This window comes from Equus quagga, chromosome 17 (genome assembly GCF_021613505.1).
Source record: "Equus quagga isolate Etosha38 chromosome 17, UCLA_HA_Equagga_1.0, whole genome shotgun sequence".
Taxonomy (NCBI): domain Eukaryota; kingdom Metazoa; phylum Chordata; class Mammalia; order Perissodactyla; family Equidae; genus Equus; species Equus quagga.
In genome coordinates, this window is record NC_060283.1 from 36,717,785 (window position 1) to 36,735,018 (window position 17,234).

Below are 17,234 nucleotides of genomic sequence, written 5' to 3' on the forward strand. Positions count from 1 at the left end.
GCCATCGGTTTTCAGGCAATCAGGCAGACGTTACAAAGGATGTTTCAAGTTGCCCAGGCAATAGGGATGCTTGTGGGGATGCAGTCAAGTGCGGAGGTAGAAACCGAGGAACCAGGGTGCTTAGCAGCCTGCTAACTCTACTGGGAAGAGGGCAAGAGGAAGAGGCTTCCTGGCCAAGTGCAGGTCACCAGGTGAATGGACAAACCAGGCAAGGGACTGGGCATCGCCCTCATCAGCCTTCTTCCACTTTGCCCATCGCAGTCTCACCAGTGGATGGAGAATAAGGACCGTGGACTTCCCCTGCATGTTGACACACCTCGTGTCTGGATCTCGCCTTAATCAAAGAGCAATAAAGAGCAAAATGAACTAACTCATTGGGGGAGGACAGAAAATAAAAAGTGAGACAGCCCCCAGAAAATAGAGCAAATCCATGCTCTCACCAGAAGAAAAAAAAGATATTTCCACAGAAAATCTGAGAAGTCGTGTGCAGTGTGCATCATCCTCTGTGAAATGCAAGAAGATGTAGCGTTTAGGTGCATAAAACACAACGGGCTAAGATGAGAAGTCAATAGAATGGCATGGAAAGATGGATGGAGAAGATAAATTTATACTGAGAAAGTAAGAGCACAGAGCTAGATGAGATGATACATGAAACGCAGTAAAAGGCAGAACTGATTCATAAAAAATGAATCAAGTTGATGATGTAAAAGAGGGTTTTGTGCTGTTTGCATGTGTGCCCTCAGATCCAGTCCCTTCTGCCCCTGTGTCCTGCTCTGTGTCTTGATGGGGCGTGACGGTGCAGCTAGCCCCTTCAAGCTGACAGTCCCATATCAGCTGACTTCTGGCTGCATTCAGCCAAGGGGACTCCATAAGAAGTGGGAGTGCAGAGGGAAAAAGAAGCCAGGGTATTTCTCCTCCTCTTTCTCTGCATCTCTCCATGGCTCCCGCACCCCCAGATAGCTCCTGCTGATCATCACAGCCCCCACTGGGCAGCCCCTGACTTGGTTCCAGCCTCCCTCGTATCTCACATAACAAGAAGTGCAGAGGAAATGCAGGCTTCAGGATTGGTGGTTTCTGTGTCTTCATGTCGTCAAGGAACCACATGCTTTGCAACCTCAGCTTTGCCCTCAGAATGGCTCCTCTCTTGGTCACAGGATGGCTTCCAGCAACAGCTGGGACAACCACTTTCCTTGTTCATATCCAGTTGCTGTTCTCTAGAAGCCCTGAGGAAGCCCTTCCTTGTGTTTTAATGGCCCCAGTTGGCTTAAACCTGCCCTTCCCCGAACGAATAAATGGCAAAAGGGATGGAATTACCATGATTGAATTAAACTAATCATTCAGAGTGTTGGGAAATCAGCCATAACATTCACTATAAAGGACTAATGTTAAAAGCTCTTCTTAAGTGCAAAAGAAAAAAACAAAGCCAGGAAACTAAAAGAGAAAGTGATGGTCATGAAGGGCACAGACTAGAGAGCCAGCCCACAGATAACTGATGTTCCTGAAGAAGAGCCTATGGATCAGAAATAATAGTCAAAGACATAACAGAAGAAAACTCGCACTAAGAGTCTCAGAAAAGTCAAATGGATGTTCTCTGCGAATCAATGATGGGAGACACATTCCTATGTACATTCTAGCAAAAATGTTCTAAAAAGGCACAGAAAAATCCTGCAAAGTATCCAAGCAGAAAACAAGTTATTCATAAAGGAATAAAAATCAAGCTGGACTCAGATTTCTCTACAGCGACGTTATCATAAGATAGTGAAATATCATCTACAGATCTTTAAAGGAAAAGTTTAGACACTAGAATTTTAGACTCAGATAGCTTTCATTTTGATGACAAAAGACACTTTCAGATATCAAGGGCTCGTAAGACATGCCTTTCTAATGCATTTTTTAAAAGAAAAAACCTACTTCTATTTATTCAATTATTTATCCAACAAATATTTATTGAGCACCAGCCATGTGCCAGCAACATATTAGGTGATAGGATATATGAGTGAACAGATCTGAAAAGAAGTATTCCTGTCCTCCTTGAGCTTACAGTCTAATGGGCAAGACAGACATTAAACAATAAGCATAATAAATAGGTAAGTGAAGTGATAAGAACTATAGAGAGACGAGGCGGGGTGGAAGGCAGTTGCAGTTTTAAGTAGGGCGGTTAGGGTGGGTGGCTTTTGAGTAAAGACTCGAGAGAGGTGAGGGATTCAGCTATGTACATCTCCAGGTGAGGAGCAATCCAGCAGACGAACAGCCAGCCTGTGGCCCTGGGCTAGGGTGGACCCCACCTGTGTGCGTGGAACAAGGGGATAAGTGTTGCTGATGGTGGAGCGAGCAAGTGGGACACTGGAGATGAGATTAGAGAGATGGGGGTGGGGTGCAGATGGTGTGGGGTCTTGTAGGACATTGTAATGACTTTGGCCATTGGAGATGTTTGAGTGGAGGAGTGGTATGAGCTGACGAACATTTTATAAGGATCTTTCTGGCCTCCATGCTGAGAAAATACTTTAGGAGGAGGAGAAGAGAAGTGGAGAGACAAGTTAGGAGGCTGTTGCCATGATCCACACGGGGGATGATGGTGGTGTGGACAAGGGAGATGACCTGATTCTGGATGTATTTTGAAGGTAGAGCCAACAGGATTTCTTGACAGACTGAGAGAAAGAGAGGGGTCAAAGATGACCTCAAGGTTTTTAGCCTGAGAGACTGGCAGGATGGGTTTGCCATCAAGTGAGATGGGGAAGGTTGTGGGTATAGTAAATGTAGGTTCTGGGGGAGAGTCGGGTGTTCAGTTTTTGATGTCAAGTGTGAGCTATAGCCAAGTGGAGATATCAAGTAAGCAGTTAGCTATTCAAGCCCGGAGTTGGAGAGCGAGAGATGTGACTGAGCTACAAATATACTTTTGAGGGTCAGTGGCATATGGCTGGTATTTAAAGCCAGGACATTGCACGAGATCACCAGGAAGGGAAAGTAAATAGAGAAGAGGAATGAGGACTGAATGCGTTCCAACATCGAGAAGATGGAGAGATGAAAAAGCAGCTGAGGAGCTCCAGGTAGGAGCAACCAGTAAGGGAGGTGAAGAAATAAGAGCATGGAAGCCAAGTGAAGAACGTATCAAAGTGGAAGACACGATTAACTGTGTCAGATGGGCTGATACAGCGGGAGGGGAAGCAGAGCGCTGAGCACCACATGTAGCCGGATCATTGGTGCTCTTGGCAAAGGCTGTTTGGGTGGAGTGGTGGAGGCTAAAGGCAAGATGGGATGGAGGTACTCCAGTTGACCAAGAGGTGATGTGAAAGACTATCTCAAGAATGGAAAACTCCATCTGCAGATACTCTCAACGGTTCCTCCTAAATATCTCCCAAGTCTTTCCCCTCTTTCCATCCTGATTGCCACCAGCTGAGCCTAGGCCACCACCATTTCTCCCCTAGATGGCAGAAACATCCTCTTAATTGGGCTCTCTGCCTCCAATGTGGCCCCTCCAACCTCTTCTCAACATTGCAGCCATTGTGGTGTTTCTAAACTTGAAATCTTATCCTGTCACTCCTCCACTCATAACCCCTCAAAGGCTCCCCTGTGTCCTCAAGATCAAGTCCAGCCTCCTTATCATGGTCTTTCCAGTGTGTTCCCGCTACTCCCCATGTCATACTCCATGCCCCAGCCAGCATTTTCGGTTCCTTTCCGCCTCCCAAGTTTGGTAAATGTTTCTCCCCCTAGAACGCTCTTGTCCTCAGAATCCTCCAGACCTTTTGTAACTCCTACTCCATAGTCAGGTCTTAGCTTGAATGTCACTTCCTCCAGAAATCTTCCCCTGACCAACTCACCACGCCATTGCAAATCCAGGTCAGAGTTAGGTGCCATTGCCAGCACCTTGTGATTCCCCCATCTACTATTATTACTATTTGGAACTGTATTATTTGAGACTGGTAAAATTCTGTGAAGACAGAGCTTGCCATTGTATCACGCAGACATAACACAATCCCTGACTTCTAGAAGGCGTTTGATAAATATCTGTGGAATGAATGGCTGAAAGGACAAATGGTGAGTGTATGATCCCGTTAAAATAGAGACCGATAATTGTAAGGCAGGCAATAAAACTAAATGCAGATACCAAAAATTATTTCTAACATGAAATATGGTCTTGTAATAATCCATGATCTGGAACCCAAACTCCAGATGTTTTTAAGGAGGAAGAAGAATTGGTTGTGAGAGATGTGAGAGAAGAGATGATGGCACATCTAGAACGCAAAAGGTGCTATTTAGATATTTGAAGAAATGCAGGTTAATATTTTTTATTTTGAAGGTAACTAGTAGTCAGATTTTAAATAAGATGCATACTTCCAAAATATAAAAGATGTACACAAAGAAAATAGAAACCTGTGTATCAGAAATCAGACAACAAAGGAAGCAAGCATAAAAAATCAGAAAGAACATAATGAGATAGAAGTAAGACCAAATAGATCATTTATAGCAATAAATATAAATTTCTTAAACTAGTCTATTACCAGTACAGACTCTCAAATGCTTTAAAATGGAGTGAAACAAAAGGTTAAAAATAAAGAGTGGGCAGAGGTAATTCTAGCGAAAACAAACTAAAAATCCAATGATGTGTTGACATCAGCAAGCAACAGAGAAGAATTCCAGGGAAATGCGCATGATGAGGGAAGAAAGGATTTATTTGACAGTGACAAAGGACACAGTCCATCGGGAAGAGATGACTATTATGGACCCATGATTATGTTAAAATAGAGAAACTGACTGAAAAATAATAATTGTAGGCGATTTTTAATGTATTTCTCAGTCTTTCACAGATCAAGTGGACCAAAAAAATAATGCATTGAAGCTTCAAGTCATAAATGTGCAAATACACGTTGAACTTTGAATCCTGTGAACAGAATCCAACTTGTAGTGCTCCAAAAGCAACATCGTTTGAATCCTTGCTGCAGCACACTAGAAAATGAGGAGCAAAAGGTTCATTTTTAAAAAAACCTTTTGAAAATTGCATAGCACACACCTAAATAACTAAAGCACCAATAGTTACTTAATTGCAGACTATTTTAGAGAAAAAGACAATGAGAAGTTTTGAGACTGTGAGTCAAAACTTATGGCTATGACCACACCTCCGTTCAAAGGAAAATCCATGCCATTTTAAAAGTGGCTTTTATTGTGACTCCAGGAAAAAAGCGTTACTAAATTAACTGAGCAGTCAATCCAAGGAGTTGGAAAGAGAAACAAAGATTAATCATCTGGGACTAGTAATCCCGGAGAAAGGGATTAATAAGGATTACGACAAAGATTAATGGATTAGAATATTTTTAAAGAGAACTGATCAACAAAATCCAATAGCTGATTCCTTTTTAAAAAAAATGATTAAAATAGACAAAATTCCAGTAAGACTAAACATGAAAAAAAATTGAGACTACAATTACAGTGAATTTCAAGTGAGAAGGGTGCTTATTCCTAGATACAGTGGCAATGTCTCCCGTCCAGATTTACTCTTCACCTGCATGGACACATCCACAAGGCTTCTGCCTTCCTGGGTTTCACCAGTGCAGTCTCCCAGCAGCAGGGGAAGGAAAGAGAGTGAGGTCAGAGGATGTATTGGCTTGGCCCCTCTCTGCTTCACGCTGGCCCCCACCGAGGATCACTGCTCCTGGTAAGACAGCCCCCCTGACTCTCCATCCTGCAGGTGCAGGAGTGGAAATGGCTCTGCTATGAGCCCCACTGTCCCCTGGAGTCCCCCTGCACTTACAGCTGGCTGAATAGCCCCGGTATCAATAAACCCTCTGCAATAATGCTATATCGAAGGTGCATCTGTTTCCTATTGGAACCCTGATTGATACATATGCAAGGCTAAATTTCTTTAAAATGAAGATTGTTTTCCAGGAAAATATAGATTAACAAAGTTGATTCAAGAAGAAGTCAAAACCAAATGTGCCAGTAACCGTGGAAGAAATTGAAAATATCAAATTGTTACCTGCAGCTAAAGGCCAGGCTTGGATGATGTCAAATCAAGATCTGTTCTGCCTTCTTAATTTCAATAGTTATCTACTTTTTAAAATCTTCCAGAGTATTGAAAAGATAGACATTTTCTCAGATAGTTTTACTAAGTTAACATAAAGGGATGTTAAAACCTGACAATAATAGCTCAAAAAACTAAAACTATAAACCAAATTTAGTTATTAGAAGTGATGCAAAAATCTTAGCAAATTGAATCTGCCATTATATTTAGAAGAATAGCCAAATAGAGTCTGTTTCATGAAGGCAAAAATGAGTCAATATTGGAAAATCTTTTTGTATCAACTTGGTTAGAAAAAGGCAAAAAAATAAATTAAATCCTAAAATTTGTAGTAACCTAGGAATAGAAAGATATTTTCTTAACTTAGAACAGAGTATCTGATGAAACTAATAGCCAAGATTATATTTTTGATGTAACATTAGAGACAATCCAATTAAAATTAGGAATAAGATGATGATGGCTGCCATGAACACTGTTATTTAACATTGATTTTTAAAGTTCTAACCAATGTAATAAGACAAGAAAAATAAATATTAATATTGAGGAGACAATACTGTTTGCAAAAATGATTGTCTATGTGAAAAATCACCTTAATAAATAGTGTACTTACAAATCAATGAAAAAAAGAACAGAATATAGAAAAAATGAGCAAAACACATAATTTAGCAGTTCTCTAAAGAAGAAAGACATATGGTCAACCAAAACAAAAGCGAATATTGCATATATTACCTGTCAAATTTAAATAACTAATGAGATGCTTTGGGTGGGGTGAAAGAGACACTCTCATACTCAATTCTTCAAAAAGTGTACCAATTTACACATTTAAAATTTGACAGTATGTTTTAAAAGTTATAATGTACATCCTCTTTGAGCCTGCAATTCTACTTCCAGGAATTCAGTGTCAGTATCTAAATAAGAGTAGTCAGAGGCAGAAGGAGATGGAATTATGTTCAAGGATGCTCATTGTTTAAAATATCAAAAAATATTGAGGCAACTTAAATAGCTAATTCATTGAATACATTATGATATATTCATAAAATAAAATATGGCCACTAAAAATGATGTTAAATGCTCATTTATAATTTTCGAATTGTTCACAATCTATTTTGAATGAACAAAAATCATTTCAAAATAATATGCACAGCATCAACCCTTTTTGTTATATATATTAATTTTTTGTCTAAATGCATAAAACAGTGCACACAAAATGTTAATAGTGGTTATCTCTGAACAAAGAACTATAAATTTTTTATTTCACTTTTCTGTATTTTAAAGGAGTTTTAGGTATGAAAGAAGTTGGGCAAGTTGTAAAGGAAGTGATCATATTGAGTGATTTCAATACTTTTTTCTGTCTCGCTCTGTGTTCAGGGAGCCCCAGGGAGCATGCTCGGCTTGGGCTTAGCTATTGGCCCCGACCGTGGTCTCCTGTAGATATTCGGTGCCTCATCTTAGAAAAATTGCTTAATCTCAGTTTTCTCAACCAAGAAATAGGAAGAACAATTTTACAACACTTGGTAAATCTTAAAAGCAGAGAACTGTGACATTGCCCCGCCCCTCCCCCAGATCAAATCTGAATTTGATCAAGCTTCTAAATCCAACTGCTCATTGACAGAAAGCAGAGAAAGGGCAGCGTGTTCAAAAACCCCCCAGGATACAGTCAGGAAAATCCCAACAGTGGGAAACTCCACAGGACAAATAACCCGGTTTCTTTAACAAGTAAATCACATGAAACAAAAAAGAGGGATCTAAAAATACGTCATCTCAACCAATCTCACTGTGCTGGCCTTATTTGGATTCCTATTCAAACAAATTATTTTTTCTAGCATAAGGGCGTTTAAGAGAAATCTGTGAATTTCAGCACTGACTATAAATTAGATGATGCTAGAACTGTTGTTAATTTCTCAGCTGTTATGATAACACTGTTTATGTTTCTTCTAAAGGCTCCTTTAAGAGACACACTGAAATAGTTACAGATGAAATGATAGGATACATTGAATTTTCTTTAAAATAATATTAGCAGGAGGGGATGGGGGTGTGGACGGGGCAGGACTGGCCATGGGTGGAACGTGGGTACCTGGGACCTTATCGTGCCATTTGTCTACTTTTGTGTACATTCAAATTTCTCCATAACAAAAAGTTTATTTTTAAAAAGCGAATAGTTCCCATCTTTATGATGAAGCCAATGGACTTGAATTATAAATTGACAAATAAGGAAATAGGAATCCTTTGCCAGTGGGCACTATGAAAATAAAATGGAAAGGCAAAGTTGAGAGGAAATTCAACGGCCAAGCAATTCTTCTCCCCCAATTTCCTGACATATTATAAAACTGAGGTAAGAAATTGGGAACACCATCCTTGGCCAAACTTCCTCCCAGCAGAACCTCATTCCTTTTCTCTGAGCAGCTCTCCAGAGGCCAAGAGAGCGTGCCAAGCCAGAAATATTCCTCCTGGGAATTTGAACGCTTAGCGCCTTGCCCAGACTTGCCATGAGGATAAGATGGGCCCCTTGCTGCCTCGTGCTCATCTGTGAACTAACCCCTGTGGTCCTTGAACAAGCCTGCTGTACTGTTACTGTGATTGCTCCTGTTCCCTTTGTGACCGAGGCGTGGGGAGTGGTGGAAGTGGGATGCAGACACACCCTCACATCTCCCCATTCTTTCCCCGCACGGACCCAAAACCCAGTCTGCCAGCCCAGTCTCCCCATCTCCCACCAGGTGCTGAAGACCTGCGCATCCGCGCCTGAAGTCGTCGAGGTCCTTTTCAACTCTTACCCTCAGCTCCGCGTGTCGGAGTCCTGGAAGGAGGCGATTCCTGAAGAAGTGTTTGAGGTAAGGAAGCGGCTCTTCCTCCCCCCTTGAGTACAGAATTGTTGTCTGTCTCTGCCTACCCCTGGGTGGCATTCTGCACAAACATCCAGGTGAGTATAAACCATCTGAAGAAGGAGAGAGAAGGGGAAATGAGGGGCATGTTTGAGTTTTTCTGGTTTTTTCCTGGAGGCTCAGTAATCACTCAGCCAAAAGCCTTTTATTAGAGCTGGGATGCTGTTGGCTGCAGAAGACTGACTCCCACTGGCTTGAGGAATGTCAGGGCTCGAGGAACCAGTGTCCAGAGACGGGTGGGCGGCAGAGGTTCTGGCTCCTGTGTGTCCTTCATCTGCTTAGAGCTTAAGATATCACCAGGCAGCTGCGGGCCCTACAGCTGTACACGACAGAGTCCACTGTGGCTGTCGATTGAGAAAGAGAGAACATTTGTTTTTTCTGGAAGCCTCTAGAAGATTTCCCCTCGGGTTTCATTGACTTGAGTCCCATGCACATTACTGAATAGCATATGGGCTGTGCCCAGGGAACAGGGCAGAGCAGAATTCAAGGAGATGACCTGTATTCTCTGAAATCACCCAAAACAGAGTTTCCCTAGACTCAGCAGGAGCTGCTCTTTAGAAAAGTGTACAGACCCTCTTGGTGGAGGGGGCTTTGAACAGACAGTGCTTCTCCCTGTATTGGGGTCCTGTCTGGTACCAGGTGGCCTGGAAAGGATCAACTGTGTGGTATGGGGTCTTCTGCTAGGAAAGAAAGGTCTGTTAGTTCCACGTGCACGGGCTGATGTCCCACCCACCTTCCTTTCAGATGCACCAGCCTTTCTACAAGTCCTTCTTTGCGTTGGCCCACACCCCGCGCTGTCTGCAGCATCTCTGCCGCTGTGCCATCCGGAAATTGTTTGGCAAAAATTGCTTTTACTTCATACCCCTGCTCCCATTGCCGAAGTCCCTGCAAAATTATCTCCTTTTGGAGCCAGAAGGTGTTTTGCATTGAAAACCAGAGCATTTGGACTAAGGCTCGAGTCCTCATCTTTTCTTTCCGTGGGGGCTGCGTGGCGAGGAGAGCGCCGAGGGTGGGACGTCCCACTCTGCCTGGCAGATGCACAGACCTCGCCAAGCTTCAGGTTCACCTCGGGATGGAACTGGTAATAAAAGCCCTTTCTGCCTCTCCACGTTGCTCGTGAGGATGGAAACTGTGACTATCCTAGTCTTGTATCAGAAAGCACCTTCCAACGAAAGTTGAACTAAAAGGTAGAAGTATTTTTTTCAAGGTTTGTCTCCCACCCCCAGTGGGTTAGCAACGTGCATGCTGCCCCCCAGCCTCAGACCCTCTGCCTCATGGGAAACGTCCCACCCCTCCTGGAGCTCGGGCACCTGGAAAGACTGTCCCCAACACATGACAGATGTACACATTTAGAGAGGGCACCTGCTTGCATAACAAGAGCGCCTCCCCAGGAGCCCACTGGTGCTTCCAGCACAGGACCATCCAGAGCTCCTAGAGGATGATGGCGGGGTGGTGAGACGGACATTCTGATCCTACATGAGTCTGCTGTCTGACCCCCTCAGCAGACCCCAGCTGATCCAGCTCCAGCAAATAGTCCAGGCAGCCAGATGCCAGGAGTAGACACAAGTTGACAGAGGTTGCCATCAGCTCAGCCGAGCATCCATAACAAGAGAGATGTTCTAAAGGTCTAGGACTATGTAAACCATGTCTTCTATTTTCTCTCTTCTGGTGCTTTGACTCTGGGGCCTTGCTGATGCTGGAGGGCCGGCCCCTCCCAGGGTGAGCCAATCCCTGGGGATAGTCAACAACTCGCCCCCAGCGGTGCTTTTCAACCAATCAATGCAGAGCTCATCCCAGCCACCTCCTTTGTTGGGCTTTCACACTCTGGGCGACAGTCCAACCCAGGGCCACGTGCCAGACACTGGGGACAGCCCCTCTGCCCCAGACCCCCCTGAAATTATTCAAACTAGCCAACCCTAAGCCTGTCTACCCTGCTTCGACCGTTCCTTCCACAGAAACCATGGTAAAGCTCCTGCCCACATCCCCTCCTCCACCTCCTGACCAACCCTGGTGCTTCCCCACATGGCCCCCGAGGCGTGGCGTGTCTCTTCTCTCAGGAATGGTGAGTAATAAACTCTCTTTTCAATGGCAGTCATCTCCTGATTTGTTGGCCTTACTAGACCTCAAATTTTCTACTCAACACCCTGTTTTAGAACAAGGACCCTTTATGGTCATCCTCTGAGGATGAGCAGTGGCTCCATTTTTTCCAGTTTGAGCCAGTGCAAGGTGCTGCCAGGCGAGCCTCAGAGGGGGCAGGGCACGCTCTCCCATTGCTGCATCTGGAATGGGGTTCACATCCTGCCGATGATAGCAGGATAAGGGGGGATGTTGTGTGCACCATGAGCGAAGCCCACTGTGGGGGTGAAAGGGGGCCAGGAAGGGCCCACCCAGTGAGGGTGGGCATGTGAATGGGCAGTCAGGCTGAACCTTGGTGGGTGGTCAGATTTCAACTCAGATTTCAACATCCACCTCCACTGCCTTCAGCTGACCCAGCCCTATCCTGCCCTTTGAGATGGACAGCTCAGCTGACCTAGAGAGGCCATGTAAACACAGCTTCAGGACCCCTCCCACCCACCCCCCCCCAGGCTGATGGCTCTCCCCAAGCCCCCCCTAAACAGACCTTCAGGAGCCACCACTGGATCAAAAGAACTTGAGTGAAGGCAGGAAAGTGCAGGGCACAGTGGAGAAAGAGTGACCCGTCCACCTGGAGAGGAGGGTCCCCGTGTGACAGCTGGAAGGAGGTGGATCAGGAGGGTCTCGGCTTCCACACCCGGGATGCTGGACTTCACTGGACAAGCTGTGAGGAGCCAGGCGGGCAGATGTGGTCAGGTGGGGCTCTAGGGAGAGTCCTTTGTCCTGGAAAGGGATGCAACACACTGGAGGGCGGGGAGGAGCCCTTGGCGACACCCTGGAGATGTGGCTTCACATCCTGGCTCCTCCACTGAGCGAGAACCGTCACTCGACCGACATCAGCGGAGAGCTGCCCATCGGGAGAGTGAAATCATCTTCGCCTCTCTCACGGGGTCAGGACTCAGTGAGCTAACTGATGTAAGGCAGGGCTTCACGCTAAAGGGGCCTTGTTGAAATGCAGATTCCAGCACCAGAGTCTAGGGTGGGGCCCCGATTCTGTGAGTCTGCGAACTTGAATGGTACTGACAAGCTGGGGTGACTGGGGTGATTGTTCTGCCCCTGGTCACCGACCCCAACAAACTCAGAGATGGCAAAGCCCCAGGCCCAGAGCCAGCCCAGAGACAGAACTCAATAAATGGTTCATTCTATTCTCATGATTGTTTCATTATTAGAAGAAGAAAATAGCCTAATATTGGAATAAAAAGGGTAAAAAATGGAAAAGCAAAGCAATGGTATTACCAAGGACAAATAAGAAAGGGAAGAATGGGGGCTGGCCCAGTGGCAGAGTGGTTAAGTTCGTGCTCTCTGCTTTGGTGGCCCCAGGGTTCGCAGGTTCGGATCCCAGGTACAGACCTACACACCGCTCATCAAGCTACGCTGTGGTGGCATCCCACATACAAAATAGAGAAACATTGGCACAGATGTTAGCTCAGCAACAATGTTCCTCAAACAAAAAAGAGGAAGATTAGCAACAGATGTTAGCTCAGGACCAATCTTCCTCACCAAAGAAAAAAAACAGAAGAAAGGTAAGAGTGGTGAGAAATACAGCCACAGCAGCCACGGAGGAGCCCTGTCCTCACTAGATTTTGCAAATTAGAATCCAAGCGAACACACTTGCCTACAGCATGTCCTCCAGCCATGCCTCTCCATCCCACCCACCTTAGAAAACAGACTGGTTGCATTTCTAAAATGCATTAAATTTTAATTATGTTTTGGAGTCCTGGAACAAAGTACAACTCTTTGAAAACATATGGACTTTATATTTCTAAAAATCTGATGAATAATGACCATGATTAGGTTTCCCAAAACACGTTTTTCCCCCAATTATAACTTAAACACAACGTGGTTCTCACAGCCGCCTGAAATCCCACCATTATGGAGGAATTCTTTCTTTATTATTCATTATTTCTACTCCCAGGAATTTTCTTTTGTAATTCAGATGCTCCCAGGAAGAGCCAATCCATGAAGTCCCATAGGTTTAAACGGCTCACTCATCGATTCACCATTCACTCGTTTGTTCTTCCCTTTAAGCAACCCTGGTGGAGCCCGCTGGGGCAGCTGCTGGAGGGGCTTGGGCACACCAGGACAGGTGTGGGCAGGAAGGGCTCCCGTCTTGGCCACTTTCTCCCTGGGGTCGTCTCTTCCTGGAATGGGGGCTGCCTGTTCCCAGGGCAGGTGGCAGTTTGGGCACTTAGCAGCTGCTCTCATCTCTGCATCCTACACGCAATCATGTGACTCCTACGATGAGCGCCTGCCCCACCAGCCAGTCCCGTATGACATGTGTCCAGTAGCTCCAGTCCAGTACTCTTGGCCAACACGGACCCACGTGCAACGGGAACATAGCAATGAACTGAACCGTCTAAGATGTCAGGAGCCCTTCACGCTGCCGCTGACTCATCAGGAACATGACCTCGCAGCTGCTCGAGAATAAGTAGGTAATAAACTGACACTAGAAATTAGTCCTGAATCACCTGGGTCCTAGTGGCTGTCCAGATGTGCTAAATACAGTTCCTGAATTATGGCTGTGACTGCAATGGGACAAAAATGGCGAGTGTGATTGTTTGGGCCTATCTTAATCATCAAAGGGGATGCACTTCATTCATAGTTTTGCAGGATTTAATTACTGCTGGCGATTTGCTTTGTTAAGCAAAACATTTGTTCTTTCAGGGACTGTGTCTAGCTGTGCTCTATGCTACATGTGTTAGGAAGTTCTGAGATTAAGGGGATTTGCGTAATTCCACATAGATAAGAAGGAGGAAGAGGAGGAGGAGGAGGGGGGGGGGGGGAGGGAGGACAAGACTGAAGACAGAAGTGAGGAAGGGAGAGAGTAAGTTGAGATAAACACCCAAAAAGACATTCTACTTTGAGGCTAGAATTATCCTGGCTGACTTCTTTTCCAGTAAACAAAATATACCCTGGTCAATTTTTTTTCTTTTCTTTTGGTGGGGAAGATTGGCCCTGAGCTAACATCTGTGCCCGTCTTCCTCTGTTTTGTATGTGCCATGCTGCTACAGCATTGCTTGATGAGTGATATGTAGATCTGTGCCCGGGATCCCAACCACCAAACCCCTGAGCTGCCAAAGTGGAGCATGCAAACTTAACCACTATGCTACTGGGCCAGCCCCTACTCTGGCAATTTTTTTATTAAAGGGTCTAAAAACGTTTTCCATTCTAACATGATTCGCATTGGACATCATTACTTTTCTCTTTGAGTATATTATAAAAAGTCAATTCCATAAGACCTAAATTGTTTTCGTAAATTTCAAATTTAGTTTTTAATGAGAAGCATTCACATGGCTCAAAATTCAGAAAGTAACAAAGGGTAAATGCTGTTTCTGCTGAAAAAGATGAGGGGGAATATTTTCCCTCCAACTTTATTGACTCTGCTCCTTGTTATCTGACCACAGAGAATCCAAAGATACACAAGTGTGTTTCTCCACCAACAATGGTCCTGAGGTGCTTTGCCTCTTTCCATCCTGCCTAACTTGAATCCAGGATGAAATGTGCACAGCACAGCAGGATAGACAGACATGCTCCACAGCCCACAGACAATCAGCACCCGGACGTGGCATCAGGTGACGTGTCATGTTTGCAATTCTGAACGCAGCACTGGGCTTATATATCTAGTGTATTTGTGTCCGTTTAACTTTCAGTTCCATGATAATCATCACTTCAGCGTGTTTTGAAGAAAATCAAAACCACTGAGTCTTCAGGAAGCATTTGTTAACCCCAGGAACTGTATATAATCGTCACATTTCCAATCTCCTAAATAACCCTTTAGACACACGGTGATGGGCCCGGCTGTTGAACTTTTGCAGAGAACACTTAACCCTCTACAAAAATGCTATAAAATATAGGCTTGGAGAATGAGCTGGTCTGCTCCAGTGACCGGTCCTGATGCGGGGCATCTGAGAGGATGCTTAATCACTGTAATTGTGGATGTCATCAGCTTGCCAAGTGCTTTTCATGTCGTAAGGGCTGCCCAAGGACCAAGTGATAAGCCAGGAGTAGTGCATCTTTTATTCCATTATTTCAAGAATAAATTACTCCTCAGGCAAATTTTCTATGTTCCCTTGGGATATTCAGAAGCTCTGAAGTTTCCACTAGGATCAATACCGCATCTTATTTGGGGGGATTTAAGTATATGTTGAGAGCCATCAAAACACTTTTCAAACTCCAGGACTTATCTTGAAATTGTCAACCGCTTTCTATTTTAAAACCAAAATTAATTTCTTTAAATTGCTAAAATAAGCCTGAGGTCAATTTCTAGAGCCAGGCAGGCGGATCACCGTATTGAAATAATTCATTTTCAGAGAGTCCTGCAGGTGGCGCCATACGCAAACGATCTTACCCTGCCCACCGCCCTGCTCTCCCAGAATTAAAGAGAAAATGAGAAGATTTTAGCTCCCATGATAAAGGGGAGGAGAGCATAGAAAAACTATGGAATCATGACGTATCCTATAGAATTGTGTTGCTATAATAAAAAATTCAGTAATTAAAATATTGATTATGGAATTGCCTACTTCCTTTGTATTAAATATGCGCATTTTATAGGCAATGTGTTTATAAATAAATATAATTTTCAGCTGACTCTTTTATGATGCCATAATGACAGCCCAATCCTCATTTGTGTGTTAAACGTGTTCTTTAGCAAAATTATACATTCACCACTGCAATGTAACTAGCTGGCTTTTCTGCCTTCATCTAATCTTCCAGAATGGTATTTCTGCAGCCTTAACGCTCTGCTTAATCACTCCAATAAAAAGAGTAAATTTCTTTGTAATGCAGTTTGTAAGCAATAAACACGATTGAGAATGCAGTATTTGCTGTCGACTATGTTTAACGCAGGGTTTTAATTCGGGGTGTAATTATTCATTTGGTAGACGCTTTCTGCGGCCACATTTCTTTTCCCTGCTCCAAAGAAAGTTGGTAAGTTTGGAAAACGTGGGGAAACCGGGTATCTGCGTACTTTATGCAAGCCAGAGTTTGATGCAGATGTTATGGAAAAAGAACATTTTTTTTTTATCTGCTAAAGACAGGAGGTCACATTAACTCATAATACAGACACATAAAAATGTGATTATGGCTTCTAAACAGAACGCAGTAGGCTCCTAGTTAACACAATGAGATTTCTAGGAAGTGATGCATAAATTCTTCAAAAATGACACATTTCTCACGTTTCCTTCCAATTAAATTACTGAGGCAGCTAACAGCGATGAGCACAAAGTACGGGGGTAAAATGAGGGTTTTCTTCTGGTAACTGTGAAAGTATATTTTTATGAGAAGCAGTTAATATTAAGCTATTATTTTTCAACGGTGCTGGAAGGGATGTCTTGAGCCTTTCTTGCGCATCTCTCTCCAGAAGAGTCTGCTCCCTTTGTTTCTTGGGTTTGCAAAGAGGAAGAGAGAATTGCTCCTCTGGGTACCGCCCCCACCCTAGTCTCTAGAGTGAAAGGGGCCAGCCCGGAAAGGGATCCCAGGTATCAGTCCTAGGGTCTGACCCAATCGCTGCCCAGAGGCCTGCGGACGGCCACGGGACTCAAGAGTGCCAGGCCGGGGGCGGGAGATGTGGGGCCGGCACCCACCCGCGATTCGCGAACACGCGGGGTCTCCAGATGCTTCGCGCCGCGCGGGGGTTCGCGGCCCGGCAGGGGGTTCTTGGGGTTGGGGGGAGGGGAACGGCCTGCTCAGGGCAGCCTGCGGAGCCCCCCTCCCAGCGGGCCTGGGGGGCGCGGGCATCCACCCCCACCCTCCCAGCCCCGCTCTCAGGGCCATGGGGTTCAGTGCCGAGCCCCGCGAAGGAGGCCAGAGGCGCGCGGGGCCTCCCGGGGTGGCGGCGGCGGGGGAGGCAGGAGGGGGCGTCGGAAGACAAAAGGCTGTGAAGCTTTAAATTCAAAAAGATGTTTTTGAAAGCCTCGTCCTGGGGTTTGAAAGGCGCACCGAGGACAGCGGCAGAGCGATCCCAATCAGAAATGCGATTTGAAGCCCTAATGAACTTGATTGCGTGAACATTTATAATCCCCCATGGCCCTAAATGAAATCAGATATAATCAGAAGATACAGGGAAGGGAGTGTTTACAGCCGACGCCGGGCGGCTGCGGGACGGGGAGATGCGGCCCCGGTATTGATGTCGAAAATGATGGATAACGCGGGAATGGCAAATATACTATTTGTCTAATGGCTCGGCAATTAAATTCTCCTGTAAATGACCC

The 17,234-nt window shown here is 44.9% G+C and overlaps 1 protein-coding gene across 2 annotated transcripts in view; it reads left to right on the top strand.

Moving 5' to 3' along the window:
* ASB18 (ankyrin repeat and SOCS box containing 18) overlaps positions 1–11,036 on the top strand; it is a 59,936-nt gene extending 48,900 nt beyond the window's left edge. For both annotated transcript variants that reach the window (XM_046643017.1, XM_046643016.1), the window contains 2 exons: positions 8,728–8,841; positions 9,637–11,036. In XM_046643017.1, the coding sequence (XP_046498973.1) occupies positions 8,728–8,841; positions 9,637–9,822 (300 nt within the window). In that variant the 3' untranslated portion in view covers positions 9,823–11,036. The remainder of the gene's footprint in view (positions 1–8,727; positions 8,842–9,636) is intronic.
* Positions 11,037–17,234: the final 6,198 nt, after the last annotated feature.